This window comes from Mchenga conophoros, linkage group LG7 (genome assembly GCF_057382185.1).
Source record: "Mchenga conophoros isolate Kocher_MC1m ecotype Shallow Benthic linkage group LG7, M_conophoros_male_GT1.1, whole genome shotgun sequence".
Lineage (NCBI taxonomy): Eukaryota > Metazoa > Chordata > Actinopteri > Cichliformes > Cichlidae > Mchenga > Mchenga conophoros.
This window is the reverse complement of record NC_140532.1, coordinates 59068915-59093976: the sequence shown is the minus strand read 5'-3', so window position 1 is coordinate 59093976 and position 25062 is coordinate 59068915. Positions and strand designations below refer to the sequence as shown.

Below are 25062 nucleotides of genomic sequence, written 5' to 3'. Positions count from 1 at the left end.
TTTCACTGATTCTGCCTGGAAGCCAACGGGAGGCACAAGCAAAGTGGACTCTCATTGCAACTACTGCAGCAAGGACAAGGCAGCTGCGCGGAAAGAGTTAACACGGCGAGATCAAAGCTGCGGAAACATCACAGAGTCACAGCGATCTGATCACGCGCCAACCCCCAGGCTGAATTCATAATTGTCTCTTTAACAAATGCGCGTGTCTGTCCTCTGTTTCTAGGTTAAAAACCCTCTGCATTATAGGGTCTGTATTTCATTCACAGCAAACAGAAATCTTTAAAGTATTACTGGACTGTACACACACACACAAAAAAAATGTGATTACACGGCTAGGTGTCTGTGATTCTTAGTCTGTGGTTCTTGTGTGTCCACATTATTGCATAGCAGACTACTTTACAACTCAAAGTATTGATTTGTGATGCACAGCACTTGCAAAGAACAAAACATGGAGCAAGACAAGCTGGAAGGAGCTCAAACTGGTTATTATATGAATTATAAATGTGTTGTTTTACCATGTCAGCACTTGCCCTTGTGCATATGAGAGAGATGGGGAGGGAGAAAAACATAAGACAAGACAAGGCCGAGTTTATCAAACACTTTTTCTCCTTTATGTTGCAGACACTCGGTACAAATGGCTGGTTGTTGCTTGTGGTCGTTGGAGTGAAACTGGTCACAAAGAGCTTTACGACTGCACCAAAAACCGATTGCTTTGGGATCTAGTAGGTTGCCGTGGTGACCAGCAGTTTGGAAGATGCTGACTTGTCGGCGAACACTTGCAAACTATTTTGCAGGGTAAAACAGCAAAACGTGCAGAATGTAAGCTGTGGTAGCAGAGATTAAATCTCACCAGCCGGTGGGGACGTTGTTTTCTGTCTTCATATTTTATGTGTTGCAGGAGTAAATCTGGACTTAGCAAAGCGAGAAACAGGCAGCAACTCACATGTGCTCTCATAGTGGAAAGTTGAAGAGCTTGAAGTCCTTGTCGTTTAGCCTCTCTGTTGCTTGCAAAGTTGTTAAAATAATTTCAGTCATCATTTTGGGGGCTTTAGTATGTTTTGGATTTATTATTGAAGGTGTTTTATATGAACAAACACCCTGTATATGGCTATGCAGCTGTAAGTTTTATTATGTTCTATCTGCTGTGTTTTCTGTGAGTGTTTCAGATGTGCAGCTATACTGTGCTTGTGAAAACTGCTCATCTACACTTGTTTTGTGAAGTTATATAACACTCTTCATGTCTAATGCATAGCTTGGCAGCAATTATTTAGCAGGCTTTCTTTTACATAATTTACTGTATGTGTGTTTGATGCTGGTTATACACCCATTTTAAAAATATTATTGTTAATTTCTGAAAGAAATTAACACGTTGTTTCTGTTTAGCATGCTGAAGGGAACGTCTTAAAAAAAGACATTACACCTGTGGCTTTTTGAAAACCTCTCAATCTGCTTAGGTCAGTAATGGCAGAACAATAAAAAGGGAAATTGCGTCTACAGTAATAAATCTCAGGTGGACAGATACGCTACAGATAAACTACATCTATATGGATACGCATTTCTAAATCATCGAAGACTTCCAGTAAGCCATCAGCAAGCTGGCTGCAGTCAGTGGTTGCATAAAGGCAGAAACTGCAAAAACAAGAGCAGAATTCACTCAGAAGGAAATGAATGGAAATGAGAGCTAAGCAAGGAAGAAACACGTCAGAAGCGCTTCATCAGCAATGTGATGCAGAGGCAGCCCTCGCTGAAGTCAACATCTATGAGGCTGTAGCAAGCCAAACAGAAGGGGGACGCATGAGTGCAAACCTCTCCCCTCCAGCAGATCCCTTAGACTGCACTAGTCAGTAGGTTAAGGATCACATGAAGCTGTCAAGCTACAGGACATGACAGCGTGCACCACATTTTTACCACTTAAGAAAAGAAAATGACAAGTCTGACTCTGGTAATAGACCCGATATGTCATACATGAAAAGTTTTTTCAATATATTTAGGCCTTCCATAGCACTTGAAACCCTCTCATCAAACATCTTCACAAGATAACTCAATATGTCTGACCATACAAGATTTGAGGTCCTGCTCAGCAGTGGTCCTCCAAGTTAGGTAAAGAATCCTCTGTGCACAGCAACGAGCTTTCCCTCAGTTTGGCTACAGTGTGGGAGAGGCTGGAAACGGCTATTTGACGAGGTGGATTGTTTTCTAAGATATTGAGTATGGATTTAAATCTTTCAGAGACAAACTGAGAGAGTTTGTGAGAGCTACAATCCTGAGTTGCTATACCTGAACAGAACAGGTGAAATAAAGTAAACATGATAAAATCAGGATGTTTTACATTGAAGGTGATCTTTCTCCACTCGCGATGCACTTTTTCAAGTTTCACTACAACTTGAATAATGAACTGGAGAGTGTTTTCAGACACATTGGCATCTTCGAAACTACAGACAACCATGGAGTTTGCCAAGTGGTCTCCAACATGTCTCTAGATCTGTGTGACTGAAGTTTTATTCAAACTAGCTGAAGTCTAGCAGACAGTGGCTAACAGCCCCCTGTGCTGGCTATTCCCCTAATAATGCATACGTATAAGCTTTAATGAAACTTACATGGGTCAGTACTGTAACGGTTCAACCCCTTATAGCTTATATATCATGAAGGAGGATCATGATGCTTCCAGCCCAGGCAGTTGCTGTTCATATAACACTACACCATCCCAAGTGCTTCTCGGGCAAACTCTATCTACGCAGTTAGTAACGCATCAACAACAGTGCGGGGCAGACTTCCAAGACAGATATTTAGAGTTTCATGATTTAGTCAGCACCATTAATCCTCACTGCAACCATAAAACTTCTCCCGTTACATAAGCTAAAGCCTGCAGATGGGTTGTTGTTTTGGCTTTATAGAAGGCACATAATAGTAATGACCCTAGGAAAAAAAAGATAAACAACAAGTTACTGAAAACTTGTTTTTTATGGGCGTTTTTCACTAAAAAAAATGTTTTAGTTTAACAGGGAGAATTAAATCTTATGCATCAATCCTCCTTAATAATTTTTGATTATATTATTCTTATTCTTATTCTTCTTATGCTATACAGTGGAGCAGTCTGTAGTGAGAAAAACTACTGAAGAGAGGCAAAGGGAGAGAGAGCCCTGAGGACGGTGCACGGACACATCGGCTGGGGGAGAAAAACAGCAACTACACAAACAGAAGGAAAGACAGATGGTAACTAAAGACAGGTAGACAAGAAAACCGACAGGCAACAAGCCAAGAAAAAGGGCAGTAAAGTCAGGCTGTGCAGGCATGCAGACAAACCCACTAAACTGGTCAAATCACTGAACACTGAAAGCAAGGAAAGTCTGTTCAAAGCTAAACCTCTTCCTGCCTAAATCGCTGTGTGGGACTATTATCCGTTTAAGGGATTTTGCTTGGGCCCCTTTTTTCTGTCTGAGTCTTTCAGATTGCAATTTGAGGATTATTCATCTGCTCAGAAATTTCATAAAAAAGGCTCGCGATAACGCGATGACATTCTGATGACCTGCACATTGAAAAAAATGCCTACAATTTTCTGTCATCTTGTAACCAGTGTTTTGGTGATAATAGTTTATCCAACTATGAATGGTTTGGCAAAAAACAAATACTGTCATGTGTCCTTAACCTCAGTCAGTCAGATTTCTTTGTTCCCCATAAAACATTTAGTCTGTTTAACATTCTCATTGTTTGCATCCATGTTCGTCAACTGGTGTTCTTTTGTTCCCCATTTCAGGCTTGCATGATTTGCTTCACAGTCACTGAATTGGATGTTCTGGGCTGTGAAACAGTCGGTGGGATTTTGTAAGACTTCAGGATCACTTTGCTTTTTTGATGCATTTATTCATTCGTTGAGACCTTCATGTGGATCAAATTGGCTACATATTTTTTTTTATAAATGCATGTGTATAAATTACTTCCCATTTTCTTGTGCAACCCTTAATCAAATGGAGTTCCACAATCCTGTGCTAAGTTTTCAATGTCGTATACGTATGTGCATCTGTCTTACCAACAGAACACGCTTTACTTTCAGAAAGAAATGGTAAAGAAGAAAATGCATGATGTCAACGGCTCAATGAGAAAGAGCATGAAAAAGAAAAGCACAGTGGCCTGGCATTCATAAATAAACTAGCAGCATGACGGCGCTCTTACCAGACAAGTAAAAGATTCCTGAAAACCAGTGGAAGATGAAATACTGAAGGGGATAAGCAGCAAAGATCATAAATAACTCAAACAAGGAATCTGGAAAGGGATCATGACCTGGCAGCAACACGGGGAAGATGCTTTTCCTTTTACGTCAATACAGCAAATCGGTGACCTCATCAACTGTGCAAACTACCGTGGGATTACAATCCTATCCATACCAGGCAAAGTGCTTAACAGGATCATCTTGCACAGAATAAAGGAATTAGTCATCATTCAGCTCCACTGGGCTTCACAGAGAATAGATCCTGTACTAACCGAGATACTGTGTGACCACCGAGCAAGAATGGACGACAGCTTTCTGCTGTACAATTTAAAGTATTCATCACGAAAGGCAGCTCAAAAACGTGTCCAAAGAAGACGCTGTCAATTTTTACCTTGCTAGCAGCAACTTAGGATTTGGACATTTGGATTTGTCAGCCAGTACTATTAAGGTGACCTGGCATTACAGTACAATACCTATCAACAGATGGATGAGAATATAGTAATTTCATGTTCTCTTTCGTTTTTCCTCCTAAGTTTTCCCTGTCAACTGGTCCATACAAGAAGATCACAGGTATTGAAAACCATTAATCAGTACAAATATAAATACTTCCTGGAAATGACGCGTTGCAAACCTTAACTAAACATGGTGAGATCCCTTTCTTTAATAGCTACAGTTAGATATAAGACTATCAGAATGACAGCACAGAATGATTTAAGAAAAACAACTTCAAAACAGATAACCAAGCCAGGGACACGTTTTAGGAGGCAGGCATCTCTTTTCCAAGGTACACACTTTCATGAATGTAAACATAGAGAGTTTACAACAAGGTGAAAATTACTGGTGACACTCAACAGCAAGGCCAGATTAGACATTACCAGAAAACATCTAAAATAGCTGCACAACCAAGATTAACTTGTACTCAAAAAATAGAAAGACAAAAATATGGAGAGGGAGAGCAACAGCTCACGATCCAGTGCATATCATATTATCTGTCAAATATGGGGGTAAGTATTGTTATGGCATGGGCATCTATAGCTACCAGTGGAAGCGGGTCAGCAGTGTTTATTGATGATGTGACTGTGCTATATACTCTGCTCAGATTCAGCCAAATACTGCACAACTGATCAGACAGTGCTCCACAGAGCAAATGATTAATGACCCAAAGTATACCGCGAGAGCAACCCGAGAGTTTCCTAAGGCGAAGATATGAGATCTTTCACAGTCACTTGTTCTCAAGCCAACACTGGAGATAAAACTGGATGCAGACAAACAAGCAGACGCTGAAGCCGGCTGCAGTAAATGCCTGGTAGAGCATCTCAAGGGATGAAACACAGCATTTGTTGATGAGTTCTAAATTTCAAACAGGCACTACAGCAAAATATTTTCATCCAAGCGTTGAAAACAATCTTTATACTTAAAGTGGCATTAGTTTCTGCTAAACAATTCCTGATTAGTTAATGTAATACTTTAGTTAATTCCCTTAATCATAATCACATCTTGTTGGATTTAAAAATACAAAAAAGCTAATATTTCCCAAAGATGTATGGAGCTAACTATAACTAATACAGATTATTAGTAATAAGGTTACTGCCAACACAGTCAACATATCCAGTTTAGCAGTACTTGGGTCGCCCTTTAGCAAAAGCATTCAAATGTCTAATATTGCTATTAGACATTTGAATGCTTTTAGCAGTTGGTTGAGGGTGACTTCCTGACTCAAGGAATACTGCTACAGCAACCCAAGAGTTTCTCAAGACAAAGAAATTGGATATTCCTCAATGGCCAAGACAGTCACATAATCTCAAACCAATACAGCACGCTTTACAGTTACTGAAGACAAAACTGGAAGGAGAGACCCACGAACAAGCAGCAAGTAAAGGCCTGGCATCACAATGGAAGAAATTCAGCATTTGCTGACGTCTGTGACTTCTAGACTTGCATAACATAATTTTTAATTGTGTTAGTTTGTCCAATTACTTTTTTAACTTTTTTAACTTCTGGAAATAGGGACTATGCCCAGGAGCTGAAATTAAATTAAAGAAATTAAAGTCAGTAATTCATTCACTTGATTGTTTTATTTAAAATCCACATTAAAAAAGACCACAATTACAACAAAATAACAAAACCAAACAAAGTTTCCCTGTGAAAAAACCCTATGGACCTAACTTTACATTTGGCCTCAGCCATAAATGTAGTAATATTACAGTAAAGGCTGTAAAATGGTGAGATACCTACATGTTTTTTAGTTCCATTGTAGAGCCAGGATTAATCCTTTTAACAGCTTTGCCAGATGGACAATTGAGCTTTGTGACTTATATAATGTTTTTTCTAATCTAACCAAGTAGTTTTGGTACCCAGAACTAATCAAAGAGTGTGTGAATATGAAAGTAAAAAATAAAAGGAAACAACAATGGTGCCACACAACATCTTGAAACAAAACTCAACATTCTAAAAATCCCATGGGACAAAGCATACATCATCACTAACCCTCTAGTGACCTTGTTTGGATTTTTTAGGTGTTCTCTCTAAAAAGAGGAAATAAAATAACAAAGGATATCAATACTGTGCACTGCAAAAGAACAACTGAAAAATAAATAAATAAGAAAGGTATCTCACAACTTTAGGGCTTTTATTTTGAAAATAACATGCTTTGATTTGACTTATAACCTTCTATCATATTGCAGACCTCCCAGGAATTTATCTTGAGGACTTCCTGCTTTTACAGAAATACAGTTTACACAAATAAAGGTGAGCATGTCAAAAACAATCTATAGCTGCTAGAAATGCTGAAGGCAGAAATGAAAGGAGATGGCCAATCACATTCAATAGCATTCAGTTAACAAGTTAACTAATGCTATTAAAAACTACCACTAGCAAACCAACATCAGCAACTTTGCTAACAGCAAACCTACCTTGATAATGACATCAAAATAACATGATTGAAATATTTATTTATCTGTAAACAGCTTTAATCGTTGCTTATAATGTTTTAAACCAAAATGCATAACATCTACTGGTTTCAAATGTTTCTTCATCCGAATGGACAGTCTAAGAATTGCAGGTAAAATACTGGATTCACCTGACTTGCATGACACTTCCTTTGAATTTACTTTCTTTCAAGGCTAAAATAATCAACAGGATAAGCCTCAGAATTTGGGAAATTTCAATATTTCTCTTTTTGATGAGATTTTACAAAGCAAAAAAATCTTAAAAATAAACTAATCATAAAAATAGACAGTAGAAGGACAGAATACATGAAACTAAGTTGAGTCAAATGAGAGGAAAGGGCTGTCTGAATATGCAATTCCTACTTGTGACTTGTCATAGTCACAAATAAGAGTTCAAACTGTTTGTGAATTGCTTTTCCCTTCCTCTCTTCCACACAGAGGTGAGAAGTGAAGGTTTTCCTGCAAACAGCAATCCTGAAGCTGACGGGGACTGAGACAACGCTCAGAAGACTTCAGCCGTGCTCACGGTTGTAAGCCTGTTAGGGTTGTCTGAGACCTCGAGCATTATCTTGGCCATGTCTAAGATAATTCTGTGTAATAAGTCCATTATATGCTGGTTACATGAGTTGCTATAGGGCATGAGCTAACTACATGGCCGACTGGGTGAAAGAAAGCAGAGTGGCACTTCTGACCGAAGTGATTCCTCCCACACACACTGAAAATATATTCTCTCAAATATATTCTTTTACACATGCTTGTTATTTTTCCTGTAAAATGCATGTCTCACTAATCAGCGAGCCAAAGGAAACAGGTTTTTGATCTCATTTGGCCCACCTACCGTTGCAGGGTGAGTTTAAAACAAGATAAGTGGATTTACAGTTTTTCTCGATTGCTTAAACACTATAACCAGGCCTCTAAACTAAAATTTCAAAACCGTAACGCTATTGTTCAAAAAGCTCACCCATTTCCCTGAACTATAAACACTATTCCCTGCTTTGACACATGACTCAAATTTGGTGAACTGTTACTGCAAAACTCTACACACAAATCCCTACATTTTACAGTGCTTACACCATGTAGTCATTTAGAAAGCACTAGCATGCAATAATGTTAACTTAAGTCAGCATAGCTTGAGCTCAATTAGCACACAATTAACCAGGTGGAAACACTAGGAGTCAAAATTTAGCACACACCAATCAGAACCTGCGATGGATAGATAAAAGGGCCAAAGTCAGCTCATTCAGGTTTGAAACAATGGATCCAAAGAGATGCAAAGGAGAGTGATTGAGGATGATCATCTTTTTCGAGGCATAAATGCCATCAGCCTCTCCACAATTGACCGCATCCTCCGAAAGAATCAATTCCGGATGAAACAGGCATACCGAGTCCCTTTCGAACGAAACTCTGACAGAGTGAAAAACCAACGTGTGGAATATGTTCAGGTATGAGTTTTGATACTGTATAAAGTATTGTGTACCATCACAGCATGGCAGTTTATGCTGCCATTTCAGCACTCTTGAACTGTGGTTCAGGGTACCGATTGACTCTACTGTGTTATGTGTTTTGCAGAGGATCTTTGAGATTGAAGGACGGCCTGTTCCCCATGAAATAATCTTTGTGGATGAGGCAAGTTTTAACCTGACCAAAAGAAGGAAAAGGGGGAGGAACATAATTGGCCATCGGGCTATTGTAAATGTCCCTGGTCAGCGTGGGGGGAATGTCACTATGTGCGCAGCCATCAGCCAACGAGGGGTACTCCACCGCCATGCCATACTAGGACCCTATAACACTATGCTTCTCCTTGCTTTTCTTGATGGTTTAAGACAACATATGTTCCAGCTGCACTACAGGGAACCAGCACAGCCAGAGCAGCCTCACTACGTTGTTGTGTGGGATAACGTCAGCTTCCATCGCGCTGCTCTGGTTCGTGACTGGTTTACCAATAACCCAAGGTTTTCTAATATCTTTCTGCCTGCATACTCTCCCTTTCTAAACCCGATAGAGGAGTTATTTTCGGCATGGCGGTGGAAAGTGTATGACCGAGAACCTTATGTCCGTGTTCACCTCCTTCAGGCCATGGAAGAGGCCTGCCTAGACATATCAGTAGATGCATGCCAGGGGTGGATCAGGCATGCAAGAGGATTTTACCCCCACTGCCTGGCTGGGGCCAATATAGCCTGTGATGTGGATGAGATTCTCTGGCCTGACCCAGACCAAAGACAAGATGCTGAGGTGGGATAATGTTTCTGGTGTGTGTTGTACTGTATAGTACATGAATGACAATGTGCCACTGTACATACATTGGTTGCGTCTTTTGTGTTTATCATGTGACAAGGGTTTTGAAGGGGAGAACCATAAGCAACCTATTTGTTTTGGAACTATTGTTTTGAATTAATTGTACCAGTGTGCAAAACTCTGTTGTAGTGTGTGTGTTTTTGAGGGCTTGTGTTTGATGTCTGAGGGCAAAGTTTGGTTTTTCAGCAGGAGTGAATAGTTTTGGGTGTGGAGCTTCATTTTGACCTGGAAATAGGATGTTTGGGAAATTGAGTGAGATGTTATGGATTTGTGTTTACTGTTGTGAGGATATGAGGCGTAGTTTCAAGAAATGTGTTTTAGCAATCGAGAAAAACTGTATTATTTATTATGCGGATTTATTATGCTTACATAACACGGCCAGAGCGAGAATAATTACAGCAGTGATAGCGGCTTTTAGCAGGCTAGCAGGGTGTGTTAATTTAGAACAATTATAAATCAGATTTAGCATATTTACCAACAGCTGGAGGACATGAGGGAGGTTCAGAGATACTTGTGAGCGGCCGCACACCTCGTGTGATTGAGCATCTGCCATGATATGAATGCTCTCGTGCTTTTTCTTGTCTTTTTGACATTTCATATTCACATAAGTTGGAAAGGGGAATTTTTAGGTCAGTTTGTACATCTCTGACAATAGCATATTCACCACTACTGCTGTAATCTCTAGCAGTTAGCATTGTTGTACACAGTGACAGCTGTAATCTCTCTTTGTGACTTCAACTCTCACTAAAGTGATTACTGAATCCGTCTACTGCTCTCTTTTCATTTTTCTACTCCACTCCCTCTCTCCTTCTCTCTCTATGTGGTTGGTAATCAGTCAGCTTAGCTCTTCTTCTCAGTAAACAACATTAGCCCGGAAGGCCAAACCAGCCAATCCAGGCTCGGCAGAGCCGGCTGGGCGGCCAATAGCAGCGAGGAACATCAAGTCCCTCGTGACACAGTGACCTGCTGCATGTCAGTGAGCATTGCTATGGAAACCCTACTGTACAGCGCGGCTCAGTGGAAATGCAGCAAATTGAGGGAGGGAGGAGAGAGGTGGGAGGAGAGGAGAGAGGGATGCTGGCAGACGTGGGAGAGTAACGAAGAGAAAAACTAAACAGCAGCGGTAGAGACGGAGGAGGAGTGTTTCCTAGAAATTTGGCATCAGGTGGAGTTGGAGGGGAAGTGTAGCTGACTCAAATTGCACAGCGTGTTTCAAAAGTATGTAGGCAGCAGAGCATCTTTGAATGCTGTGGCTTCTGGCTCATATTGCTCTGGAGATGACTGAGCTGTGAGTCTGTAAGGCAGATTTTACTGTGAAGCGCTCTGCACTGGACCGTATCACAAAACCAATGAAGGAAAATGATTATTTCAGCTTTAAGCTAAACATTTAAAATCACATTTAAGCTGTCTTAATAAGCAACAACAGTTAGACCTGGCATAGTTTAAGCTCGTGTTTTTTTCATGGAAATTAACAGCTATGGTATTAATTTTAAACTCCTATATCTTCTTCACAAACTTGGGTGTCCACGTGACACCAATAACCCTTTTATGGCTGAGGGGCAAAAAGGACTGACAAGTCCCAGGTTTTCTGACACTGTATAAGATTCATGTTCTTTTTTAGACTTTATTAAAGTTTTGCAGTCACATGACAACTAACTATGTGACGTTAACTTGTCCGATATTTTAGACATGTCACAATAATTGTGACAGTGTAGGGTCAAGTCATTCAGGCCCCTTTCACTCAGCCCTGAAAGCAGTGACGCCTCATCAACCACCGGGTTCTCAGGATAAGTGTTAAGTGTAAGGATAAACCTTATTTGATACATAGCAGATTATATATATCGTGATTGCTAGTAATTTCCTTGGAGATTTACTTTCAAAATAAAAGTTTTTTGACTACTCTCCCTATTCATGACATGGACACTGTGATGTCAGTTCAGGATGTAGCCTTCGACTGCCGCTCGAATGAAAGTAGAAAAACCTGATGAACAGATTAACTTTGCTGCTTCTGTGAATACTGTCTGTATATTGAGCTGCACTTTATTTTCTGATAGCTTTCATGTTCTCTGAATAGCCTCTACTGTATCTTTCATTTGCCGAGAAAATACCTGTTGTACAGTCACTTATCCAAGTGATTGTACAACTTGGATAATGGAAAAAAACGGACTGAACTGTGCTGCATGTCTTCTTCCAAAGTGATGATAAAACAAGTAATTTTTACACATTATTTATGCAGCATTTGCATTCGAAGAAGCAATTTACACATGTCAATATAAGTTTGCATTAGCACAGATTAGAAAATAGGAAAAGGATAGAACGCAAGTAGGAAAAGCTCACATTCTCTTTACACACAGACCGGACAGCTAGAAAATATCGTTTTTTGGTGCAAACAACTTTTGGGCTCCACCAGCTTCTTCTTAGTTGACGTTCACATTTATCCAGGCTTGGGAGGAACCCTAGGAGTCATACTAGCGTGTTACCCACTGAGGCTGGGATTTTGTTTCCTCCCAGTTTTGAACTGGGCATCTTTTTTGTGTGTGAGGCAAATGTGTTCATCACTACACTATGGAGGCGCTGATGCAGGTTTATAATTACAAGTAAAGTCAGGAACACATTCGGCCGCAGGAAGGCAAGATTCATGTTCGCATTTCTTCTTTGGTTACTGAACTATTTATCTTTTTCTGGTTATTGTTTTCTGTTTCTTAAATTCTGCACCAGCATCAATGGTTACTTCCTCTATTAAAACATATTAGTTTTATTACCTCACAGATCTATAAAAAGAACAGATGCATGCTGTTATAATAAGGACACTGTGTACTGTTGGAGCTAGATAACCACGCGTAACTAGGCCAATCTCTGCTGCATTTACTGTATGTGGGTTCAAATGATACAGTTACGCTCCAACATATCCCTCTCTGAAAGGCCCATTTTTGTCTTTCTCTTTCTTTCTTTAATGATCTCACTCGCCTCCTGATTAGAGAGTATCTCTCATAACAATCACGATAATCATCTATCCACCGAGTGAGCCATCTCTCAGTTTTCAGTTCATCATATAAGTGATCTATTCATCCATTAATCTGTACATCTGTTGAATCATCTATGCCTCCCTCTGTCAGTCCGTCCATCTGTCTGGTCATCTATCAAGCCGAATTATTCTCCTTTGTACCGAATCAACCCCTAAAACCAGTCTGGTCTGCGGATTTTATCGGGCTGCTCAGGACTGTGTGTGTTTGTGTGTCGTGAAGAGCAGTGTAATGCGGCCTGGTAGTTGTAGAGTTATGTAACGAGGCTTTAGCGGCACGTATGCTACTGTCAGCTCCATACTTACACACATACTACCAGATTTCATGGCTGTGCAGTTTTTGCACATGCATGCAATGTAGTGTATGCATGTGCAGTCACACCCACAGCGACTGAACTAAGTCACAACCTAAGAGACTCAACATGCAACTGATTTCATTTTCTATGCAATTGTGATGCAGATTTGGAAGACTTTACAAATGAAAGAAGAAGAATCAAATGTATAATTACATGTTTTGCTTTTTCAAACACAGACATATTTCATGCATTTAAGCGACCAACATTTCATCTGGTGTCCCTAGCAGACTGATGGATGCTTTTGGGTGTTCGGCACAAATAGTGTGCTGATATTGGCTGTGTTTGTAGTCATGCTAGTGGCTCTTATGATTATCATTTCATCATAAAATTAAATATTTTGACACCTATTGGATGGAATAGCATCAAACTGTGAATGTATTTATGGGCTCCACAGATTTACTATGATAGTTTTTATTCCTTGGATCAAAATTCCAATTAAAAAGTATTTTAATATAGTTATTCTGGTCAAACTGGGGGGAGATAAGCCATATGCCACTGGGTTTATTGCTAATCAGTAAATTATAGCATGTTAACATGCTAATAAAGAATGATAAACAATATAAACGTTACATTTCCCTTGTCATAAAGATATCAGGATGCTGACTTTCGTATTTATTGCAGCATGTGACTGACTAACATGACTGTAGATGCGTAGGGCCAGTTTTAATAAGCAGGGGAAATTACTGTAATGGCTTAAAGTGGAGGGGGGAAAGCACCAGCGGGACTGGAATACTAATAATGTGTACACTGATGAACAGTCGGTTTATTTTTGTGCTAACCAGCAATTCTCAATCTGGAACGCTGCTGCCACCAAGGCTGTGTGGTAACTGCACACCATTTGGAAATCACAAGACTGACCTCCAACCGGTTCCCAACTTTTAATTTACTTTCTGATTGTTACTTTTCCTGGATAAACATTATTCACTGTCCGTGGTCCTGAAACAGGAAAAAAAAGAACAGTGGGAAAGATTTCATGTATTTTTTTGGGACTTTTTTCTGGCTTCAGGGGTAAAATTAAGCCTTCAAACGTCTGAAAATAAGACCCTTTAAAAGCTTGCTTAATCTCCTGAAAAGAAACACCAAAAATATAAGACTTACGAGTAGTTTTGGTGCATCTGGTATAACAGAAAAACATGCATTAGCAATCTATCTTTTCTGATAGCACTTTCCTCCAGCAATTCAAGCCCATTAATACAAGTAGAGAAAATATCCCTCCCTATAAAAGCAAATACTGCAGCCAGGTCAAGTGCAAGATGGATTAAAAACTTCTGTCCTATACAAACTAGTTCAAATTTTAGGTAACTAGGAAATTATGAAAAAGTGCACAAATGCAATGTCTGTCCTCTGTTCAGCAATGTTTTTGGGGCTTGTTACTTGGGAGCTGATGTCCTCTTCCATCCCTCTAACCTTTCACTCATCCCTTAAGACTGCGTGGCCTGAATTGAAGGACTCTAAATACACAGAGTGTCCTCAGCAGCTGAATTGAAAGTTGAGGGTTGGGAGGACACGAGGAAGAGGAGGAGAAAGACAGAGAAAGGAGGAATCAGAGACAGAAAATGAGAGCAAGTACATTTTCAAAAGCTGTCCTGGCGCGACCTCTTGCCTCAGCATGAGCATGTGTGTGTGTTAACAAGGCGTGATAGAAGAAAGGATGACCCTAGAAAACCTTTAGAAAAGTTCCTCCTACTGTGCATCTGCTCTCGGCCTGTCAATCATCAACCAGTAAGAGGCTGTTTTCACAGAGGACAGTTGTCAAATATCGCTCATTGACAGGAACTGAGTGGTGTGCCTTCTGCCACACGCAAACCAACTCCCAAAACACCCACAATGCATCTGTCCTTCTGTATCTCCTATAGTTCTTACCTCCATCCGAGTACGTCTCTGTTCCGTATCCGTCCTGCAGGCCGTTGTTCCACGTCCCTTCGTACTTCCCGCTTGTCCCCGTGCTCTCCCGCACGCCATAGCGTCCTTTAAAGCCATTCGTCCACTCGCCTTTGTACACCCAGCGGCCTTTATTCTCAACGCCCACACCGTGTCTCTTGCCCTGAGCCCAGGTGCCCTGGTAGGTGTTCCCGCTGGGCCAAGTGTAGACACCCAGCAGTTCAAACCCATGGGCCCAGGAGCCGCAGTACTCGCCCTGGCCTTTGGGTCCAGTGCAGATCCCGTGACCGTGCGCCTTGCCCTCCTCCCACCCTCCGCAGTATGACCCCCCATCGTCAAAGTTGAACCTGCCGCCAGTGGACATGCATGAAACAGGTCTTGGCAATTCCCCTGAAGCCTCGACAAAAAGAAAAATAAAAGAAAAGAAAAAAGAAGGAAGGAAAAAGGACAGGTTGGTGCTAGAACCAATCCATGGAGCGGAGTTTGGAGGTTGGTGAGGGTAGGGGTAAGGAGGTGAAGGAGGGAGTGGGAGGGAGTGAACTCCCACACAAATCAAGATAGGCCACTTTCAGTTTCCCACTAGCTTGGTGTGGAAGAATTGGAAATGAGGTGGACTAAAAAAAACAAAACAAAAAAAAAACGTGGCCCCTCACAGCTGTGTCAGGGCTCTCCCGGCCTGTTGGGGAAAGGTAGCAGGTTGCTGTTCACTCCATCCTCTTCGTGGGCTCTTTGTAGCTTTGGCTAGCACTTTCCAGCTTCTCTGTGGCCTTTCCAGGTGAGAGAGGAGGAGAGTAGGGCCAGAGCTGCCATTATTCTCCCTCAGCAGAAGTTTAATCCATGAGGCAGCTCCGCCGGCCTGCCATCGGCCTGCCTACACAGTCTACGACACAAACGCAGAACTCTTCCTCCTACTCTCTCGCCTGCCTTCCGCTCAGGCCCACTCAATCTGCCACCTCCTACCTGATGATGCCTCCACCTCTCTGGGGTGTAGAGCCGAGAAGTTTTCCCGGTGGCAGCCCTTCAAACCTCCGAGCCTCCAGCATAGACGCCACCCTGATCAGCACAGAGGCTTCAGCTGGAGCGGTGACATGATATTTGACAAAAGAAGAAAAAAAAAACAAAAAGGAAAAAAAAGGATTCTCCTCCTCAGATTTTTCTTTTTCTCCAAGTCTGTTGTTGACGATCAGACAAAAATATTTAAAGTGAGACTCTGTGGCTCACACCAGACTTCATTCTCAGCTTTAACACACACACATATACTGCGCTTTGCTGCACAGCCAGGGATCGCACACATGCATAGAGAGAGGGAGAGAGACAGAAATAATGGGAAAAACACAGAATGTAATCTGCTTGGCTGCCTGTTTCGTCTGTCCTGTGGTGCCGGAGAGCAGCAATGCAGTCTCCTGCCTTATGCACGCATACACTATATGCAGGCACACACACATATGCACACACACTCCTTCTGACAGAAAGTGCGCACACACAGACAATGAAAATAAATAACTGAACTGATTAATTTCTCTTCTTCTATTCCCCGTCTTCCTCTCTCTCTCAGTCTGACTGTAGGTCTTTAATCCACTGCGTCCATAAGTGGTTTATCCTCTGCGTGGGCTGCCTTCAGATTGCCTGTTTGATGAAATACCATCCATCTATATGATCCTGTTAAGGTGCGCTCTGTCCTCTTCAGCATCGCCTGCTCGTCTCCATGTTTCCCTATGGAGTGCCGGCTGACGCACAGCCTGCCTGCTGCCTTGGTCTTACAATCTCTTCTCCTCCTACGGCTGGATCTCTGTAGCTCTCTCTCTCTCTCAGAAAATCTGCTCATTAGAGAGGACTGTTCCAATGCAGCCACAACCCCCCTCCTTCCCTGCTCAATAGCACAATCCAGTTCTTAAAGAGATAGAAACGCCACACACAACTTTCTATTGCCACCCTCATCTGTAGCTTTATTTTTTAGACTGTTTATCATTATCTCGGCTTATCTCTAATTTTATTGGCCTGAATACACAAGGGCTGGATGATGATACTGATTCTAAAAGTCCTGAGGATGGTTTATTCCATGTCATTAACTTTTTGTCTACTGGGTAGTTTCTGTTTGCCTTGTTTGTCCTTTGTGGTCTCTCTTTCATCCCCCAAAGATTCATGCCAAAATTAATCCCCCTCCCTGATCTCAGTGCTCTTCCTGTTAAATGGGAGCTCTTCCTTCCCACTGTTGCCAAGTAATCGCTCAAAGAGGATTAGATTGTTGGGGTTTTCTCTCTGACACTGCAGGCTCTGTAGAATATAGCCTTGAAGAAATAATCATTAATCCATCGATTTTCTTAACTATTTATCCAAATGAAGCTTATGCTTAAGTGCAATAAGGAAGTTTTGTATTTACTAATCTGTCTGCTTTTTAGGGTGTTTGGTTGCTAGTCTGTTCTTTACATCACTTCCACTTCTATACACTGTAGAGATGGATAGTATTTCATCAAACAGGCAATCTGAAGGCAGCCCACGCAGAGGATAAACCACTTATGGACGCAGTGGATCAAAGACCTACAGGGCTCGTGGCTCAAGAGTTGGGTGTTTGCCTTGTAATCGGACGGTTGCCAGTTCGAGCGCCGGCTTGGACAGTCTTGGTCTTTGTGTTCTTGGGCAAGACACTTCACCCGTTGCCTTCTGGTGGTGGTCAGAGGGCCTGGCAGCCTTGTCTCTGTCAGTGCACCCCAGGGTGGATGTGGCTACAATGTAGCTTGCCATCACCAGTGTGTGAATGGGTGGATGACTGAATGTGTAAAGCACTTTGGGGTCCTTAGGGACTAGTTAAGCACTATACAAATACAGACCATTTACACAGCAGAACTCAATTCTGACATTATCGCTCTAGCCCAGCCATCTTTCTGCCCTGGTTCTTCAAGCCAATCAGCCTCCACTCTGCATACTTTAAATCATACTGCTCATCTTTGATTCTCACTTGTGGCGCAACCCACCTCCGCCTAAACACAAGTCACTCAGTGCGCCATCCAAGCCTCCATCTTATCTTCTTCCCCACCGGTGCCTAGACTCTGATTATCCTTCCCTAATTCCGATCACTGCTGCGATTGTGTTCTGCTGTGATGGGCCATCAGAGGCTTATAGCCAAATAGCATTGTCTGTATATCAATAAACTTTCAGCTTCTTTTAAGGATCTCTCCTTATTGGACATATAGTTACGTGGGCTGGAGCCTATCACAGCTAATCCTAGGAGTTTCATTCAGTTCATCTGGACACGAGTTCAGTCTCACTTGACAGCAGATTCCACAACCCTATAAAAACGCATAGCTCCCTAATGATCAACACCAGCACCCCTACATAGCAATAAGTCATGAGATCAGATTCAAGATCACTGATATGCAAAGTTGTCATTGCCATTAATCACTGGCCATGTGCGCTATACAAAGAGAATTGATGAATGGCTGCAATCAAAGCATAGTTAGATGTTCAAAGATGTACTCTTAGGTCCACTCTTCAATTCAAAGATGATTGTTTGCTTATTACATAAACGGCCGGCTTGCCCTGGGGTGGACTAATTTCTGGTGTAGCATGTTTTGGGGCTTATAAACCACAGAGATCGAGCCTTTTAAAAATACACCCAGCTGACAGACACAGGATCACAGATATGGTTTTCACTCAGGCAGTTTTTTTCCTTTTTCTTCTGTCTTGGATCGCCTGGAGCTTTCTTTAGGTGTCTTCTCTACTTTGACAAATGCTCAGCTGGGATAACCAAATTTACCCAGATCATCTTTGATATGGTGTTCTTCTGCTTCCTTGGCAACTGTGTCTTTGGGGACAGTGTTTGCTCAGTGTTGCAGTTTTTTTAATGACACATAATTAGTGCTCCAGTGGATAATGAGAGTTAGACCTTAAATATTGAGCCACATGTTTTGGTTCACAGTTTTAATCAACTTTCAACTACTCACAATTATCAATGGTAATTCCCACCTATCATAGGGCTAAGGTTGGTGTACATCCTGTACAGGTTATGATCCGTAGCTGGGCTAACACAAAGACATACGACTCCACACTCTCAGGCTTACACATGCAGCCAATTTGTCATTTAACTTAAACCGCAAACCTTTGGACTGTGAGAGGTAGCTAGCGTACCAGCAACAAGTTGCGCTACTAAGAAATGCGCTAGAGATTTGAAAACAGATTTCAAGTAAATTTGTCGTCACGACCAATACAAATGCTGTCACATGGACTGTCACAAGTTAACTGTAAGAACACAACCAGGTGGATTTAGATGTGTTGTGTGGTTGTTGGCATAAAGATGCACAGGTGTGAAGCGTTAAGATGATGGTGCCATCACTGGGGATTTCACCCAGGAAAAGTGTTTCTCTGTGGGCTTAATGAGAAATTAATCAGAATCAGAATCAGAATACTTTATTGATCCCTGGGGGAAATTATTTTTTGTTACAGTGCTCCATTAAAGCTGTCTTGTTCCATGTTTGAATAAATCGGCAGACTCTTTTTATTCCTTACATGTCCACCACGTCTTCTGTGATGCTTCTGTATACTGCATGATTATGTTCAGCCCTTTGTATATTGCCTTGGTGTCGGATCTGTCACTAAGCTGGAAGGTAATCTGTTTCAATGGGAGCGCTGGGAGCATCCCATTATTGTTTTCTATTATTAGCATTTTTCATTTTTGTCATTTTAATTTCCTGCCTTTTCTTTATTTTTACAGACAGGTCGTCAGTAATCTCTCGATGCTGCCTGAGCCGTGTGCCAAACTTGCAATATGCTGCATATCCTGTCTTCTATGTTCCTTTAAAGGCGGTTGTGGCTCAGGAGGAAGAGGGTGGGTGTCTACTGTTAAGAAAGAGGGTGGTCCAAGCTCTGGCTCCTTCAATCTAGATGTTGAAGTATCTCTAAAGATGCCAAACCCTGAGATGCCTTGGATGCATCCATCAGAGTGTGAGTGTGTGAAGGTTAGGTTAAAAAGTACCTAGGCATAGAAAAAAAAAAAGCCAGGGATGTGTATGTATTCTATAATCGATTTCAGTTTCTGCTCCATTTCTGTTGCAGATGTTAACATAAACAGCTCAAATTAATAATGCCTTAAGAAATCTGGAAATCTGCAGAGGAGTAATCAATTTCAGGCTCTCATTTTTCTCATATGTTTATCATCATAAAGCAACATCTAATCAAATCTGTCATAATGCAATCTCTTGAAGTAATGAATAACTCGGTGATGCATTACAGTTATAACTTTTTTCTTAAAAAAGGATTCCAATTTAATGATGAAATTCGATTAATCTACCCATAATAATATCAGTAATGCTCACTAGCACCTACAGAGGCTTCATGCTGGGTTCAGAAGAATCCGGTTTACTCTGTAGCAGGAGGGAGACACAGACTAATTAATGTGAAACACAGTGTCATTTAATTATTTCATTTAAGTGCATTGTGTGCTTAGCTAGAGTGCTTTTCTTAGTCTCTGATATGCAAACGTGTGTGGAGATGCAGCTGAAGCTGGAGCTTCTGAAGAACTTCAATGTACTGCTTGCATATATAAAACGTGGATGTGGCCATTGATTGGTTTTGGAGCCATAAGCTTTCAACATCATTATAGCTGTTAATTTCCTGGAGTCAGAAGTAACCATATGTATTGTTCAAAGGGTGGAGCGCTAAGTTATACACTAATACTAGTTAGCTCAGTTAGCAAACACACAGACACTCATATCTGCTAATTATTGATACTCAAAAAACTAATGAAATAGTTTAATTTTACTCACTAAAACTGAAGCACAATGTCCCTTGGACAGACTGGACCACACAACAGGCCGTTAGAAATCCTCCAAAAGACAACAGTAGCACAAGCACAGCATAAAGGCAGATTGGTGGCTAGCTAAATAGCAGAGCAGATTGACTACAGCTCTCACTATTGGGATACCCATAACTAAGACCCAATATCCAGGTGGATGAGCTATAAATAAAACTAGAGGAATACACTTTGGGTTATTTCATTTTTGGCTTAATTTCCTCAGTTCCTGTGGTTTTCTCGTGGTCTTCACTGAGGCTAAGCTAACTGCTGCAGAATGGACTAGAGATGTGGTTTTACCTTTTGTTTGTTTTCTTTCTTGTGTTTTTGGATGGGGGTATATTAAATGCTAAAAATATTAGATGTTTGTGTGCAATGGCATGTAAAGTACCAAGAAAAGCATTCCTTTTTGCTTTGCTTTTGGCCACTCCAAAGAGTTGTATGGCGTTATTTTTGTGCCACTATTCTGAGCGCACGTAAAAAAAAAATGAGCGCACGTAAAAGGAATTTGCAGGTGCAAGTGTTGCATTTATTTTGAGCTAAGAAAAGCTAAATTTGAGTGAACAAAATTCATTGCTGCATGCAAAAAATGTATTTCCGTGTTTGCTATTATCCACAAACACACACACACAATAGCAGCCCCTCTCGCTCAGTTTTTGCATTTGCGCTCGCTCGCTATGTGTTGCTTGCGCTCTCAACATTTCTGCCTGTGCGCGCTCAACTCTTCCTGTACACCGTTATATTTGTGCCACAAAACCAGCTAATCACAGACTTGCAAAAAAATCTGATTGGCTGGTTTGGTTTCCAACCAGCTCGAAATGACGAAACGCAATATCCTATTGTGCTATTGTATGTATGGATAATAGCAAACACTGAAATACATTTTTTGCACGCAGCAATGAATTTTGTTCACTCAAATTGAGCTTTTCTTAGCTCAAAACAAATTTCTCCTCAAAATGCAACACTTGCACCTGCAAATTTTCTTTTTACATGCGCTCAATTTTTTTTTTTTTTACGTGCGCTCAGAATAGTGTCACAAAAATAACGCCATAGAGTTGCGTCTCCGAGTTTGGTTCCAGCGGGATTCAACTTCTTCTCTGTGATATTGCAGCCAAGACAGCTGGGGCTACGCTCCACTTGGCCATGTCTTTGTGTCACTTGTTACATAACATCACACTCAGGGTGAGGAAAGCGATTTCAATGGAGCATAAGCAGCTCACGAGGCAAGAGGTATGAACCACTGAACCTGCTGACATCTGAAAGGCTGCAGGTAGAGGAGCTGCTCCCGAAAACTTTGAAAACAATAAAACACTGGCAGACACTACAGAGCCTTTTCTACTTTAGATTCAGTTCTAACAAACCAAAATTGTTCTTTGCTGACCTTTTTGCTGACTCGTCCACTATGCTGGCCGGGGTTTGAAGCGCTGTTCTTTCTTCTCTGTGTGATTTCTGCCTCAAGTGTACCTCAGCGAACTTAACACCTCCAAGTGGATGTAATGTTTAATGCCAGTGTGGCTCATTTTCAATGTGTGATGTAAAACATAATACATTCACACCTGTGTCTCTCACTTTCTCCTACAAGACTTATCGCGTCCTCCTTTCCCATTCACTTTCTTCACACTGCTGTCCTTTTGCTGTTGTTGTCTTTGTCCTTCCGCATGGCAGTGTCTATGAGAGCTAAGCCAATTCTGACCCAGATTATGGTAATAAAATCACTGAGGGTAGGGATTAAGGCTTAGACCTCTAAACACAGCAGACAGAGAGACAAAGGTGGGGGAAGGTTGAAGGTGAGCAGGTGAGCGGGCAACAGAGTGAGACTGGGTTGGTGCGATTTCCTGACCACAACAAATGGATTAGGATTTAGAGAAGTTGGAAGCAAAAGAGTAACGAAGGTTCACAAATCCTTGACATCATTTGAACAGATTCAATTACAGCACTGGCTTAATCACGGATAATGTCATGGGGTGAGGAGAGGAGGAAGACTGAGTGAATGAAGAGGAGCCCTGAATAAAAGTGGCACTCAGACGGTGAGGGGTGGAGATTGGCCACTTCAACTCCAAACTTGGAGTACAAACAGGGTTCACATTAACTGCAAATTAATTAGTCAAAGCAAGACAGCAGATATTCATATTTTGTTATCTTTATATGCAGGTTGATGTAAGGATAATTTAGCTAAGTCCACAAGGCCCCACCAGCTAATTCACTCATTTAAAAAAATGTGGGACAAAGTGGGAAATGTCAGCAATGCTGAGCGGTAATCTTAAATTTTTATGTTAAATAATAGTTTATCCAGGAATGTATCACAGACTGTCACACCTTTGTTTAGTGATTAGACAGGTTAACCTTCCTCTTCCTAATAATAAATGCCTTCCTTCCATACTCACTGGGTAAAAGCCAGATTTTAGAAAAGAGCTTGTGCTGCGTAACCATTCATAATGTGGGACATTACCTCAGGATAATGTGGGACAGAGGAGAAGGAACACAAATGGTGTGGAGTCCCACACAAAGGAGGACATCTGGTCACTCTAGCTCCAGCCACATTTAAAGTTCTCATTTTATTTATTTCCAACTCATTATTTTTATTCTAGCTTAGCAAGACTCGTAACGCCCCAGATTTAAGCCAGCTTTGTTGTGATTGGCTGCTCCTCACAATCAGAAGGGTTTAATAGCAGGTAGGTGGAGCTTCTGTGCTCAGATGGCCATATTAGGGATATCTGATATCTGTAGCTTCAAAAGAAGCAAAGCACAACAAATTACAGTTTTTAAAAAAATCTATTTTAGTCTTTCTATTGCAGTCAGTGTGCAGTTGCAGCGCCTGTATGAAAACGGCTTTGGCGAGCATGGTTTCACTCATGTGTGTCAGCGTTATAGTGAGAATTATGACTCCTTAAATGCTCCGGGGATATAAATTTCAGCCATTAGGAATGTCAGAGGCCAGTTCCTCCATACTGGCTCAGACATTGATGGTAAAGTAAAGAAACCCACATCTGTCTCTAAACCCGTTTCTCCTCGCTGTTAGGCAACCTCATCCAGCAGCTCACTGTTTGCTCACAATCTGCTCGGTACATACAGTGGGTGATATCTCCAAGCAATCAATAAGAGTGCTCCTCTGCGTGGTCAATCATTACACAAGTGTGCATTTTTGAAACGACTGAATGAAAACCCTGCACGTCTATTTTTGCAATTTAATGTACAGCGAGAACAGAAATATCCAGAAATATCCCTCTGCCTCGAACTGATGCACTCACATTCTACAAGTTTCTGTCTTTCTTGCGCACACTCACGGCTGACGTATCTCTGACGACTGCACGCTACGTGCCCCCCACGTCAGCAGCACACCCCAAAAAAATCTCTTAAGTTATTTATAAAATCTTTTTTTGTACCGCAGTTGAAATAAAAAAAAAAGAGGGGTGGGTGGCGGGTGGGGTCGCACTAGGGGAGAGGGTGAACGAGAGGAAGGCAGCCATCTCCTCCTCTATTATTCATCAGTCTCTTCTCATCCCTTGTTTGCTATGCTGACGGAGGATAAAATAGGTCACCCAGGGATAGGCTGGTGCTCACACGGTGACTGATGTCTTTCCTGACATCGTGCACTTGCCCTCTCATCCTTCCCTGCATGCCTCACTCCTCTTTCCTTTTGCCATCTTCCTGTAAAACACTCCGGCTTTCTCTCCACCTTTCCCTGCTCTTCTGCTCCTCCTCCTCAAATGCAGTCATTCCCCGGCTCAGCTGAGCTTGTTTGCTTTTCCCAGTCAAAGCGAGAGAAAGAAAATTTGTTGCCAACAGCCATCTGCAGAGGGCACACCAACCCAATTATGACTTTGGAATAAAAGGAATGAATGATGCTGCGTGAAAGTCCATGGAAATGGCACAAAAAGCCTCTTTATATCTCAAGCCTGATGTTCTAGGTTTTGTTTTTCTTAAATAAAAAAACCTAAACAATTTCATTTGACAAAAGTCTTCAGCTAGAGAGTGCAACTGTGGCTAGGAAAAGCGTGGTTAAAGTTTTGCTACACAGTGCAATCTAATTTCGATCTTAGGCTGATTTTGTTTTTCTTTTTACCAAAATTGGAAGCCTTAAACTGTGAATAGTTTTGTCAGAGGGATAACCTAGAGGCTTCTTTTTTCCATCTGGCTCACCTATTTTATGTCTTTATAAAACTTGCATGACCTATACGTAATATTACATTGTAAATGATTTTGGTTAGTATTGTGATACAGCTTAAAGTAAGTATTGTTCTTGATCTTAAGAGCTGTAGCTATCTTTGTTTTGTTTTTTTGGGGTTTTTTTTTTTTTAAATCAGATTGTGTGAAATATTGTTAATGTCATTCAAATAGCATTATTCTGGCATTAACAATGTGAATCTACTTAATATTAAGACTTTATGTAAGCAGTTAGTATAGTGTGATAATGTAGGGTCATTAGTGCTTTGTTAAGTTGGGACACATTTTTTACAAAATGGGCTGGGAGTGAACAATGTGTAAATTCGAAACCTCTGCAAAAACAGGGTTGCTAAAACATTAGAGATTACACCACGGTTATGGTGGGGAAGTCTCCCTTGTCTTCA

General features: G+C 41.3%; 1 protein-coding gene across 2 annotated transcripts in view; it reads right to left on the bottom strand.

The window, feature by feature from the left end:
* The window catches only part of jph3b (junctophilin 3b), a 62162-nt gene extending 40157 nt beyond the window's left edge, over window positions 1–22005 (bottom strand). The window contains exon 1 of one of the 2 annotated variants that reach the window (XM_085280505.1): window positions 21876–22005. Coding sequence is in view for 1 of the 2 variants with exons in the window: in XM_085280504.1 (XP_085136630.1) it covers window positions 14692–15073 (382 nt within the window). In the remaining variant the exon portion in view is untranslated. Of the gene's footprint in view, window positions 1–14691; window positions 16527–21875 lie in introns of those variants that run through there. The other variant, XM_085280504.1, reaches the window with a different exon arrangement.
* Window positions 22006–25062: the final 3057 nt, after the last annotated feature.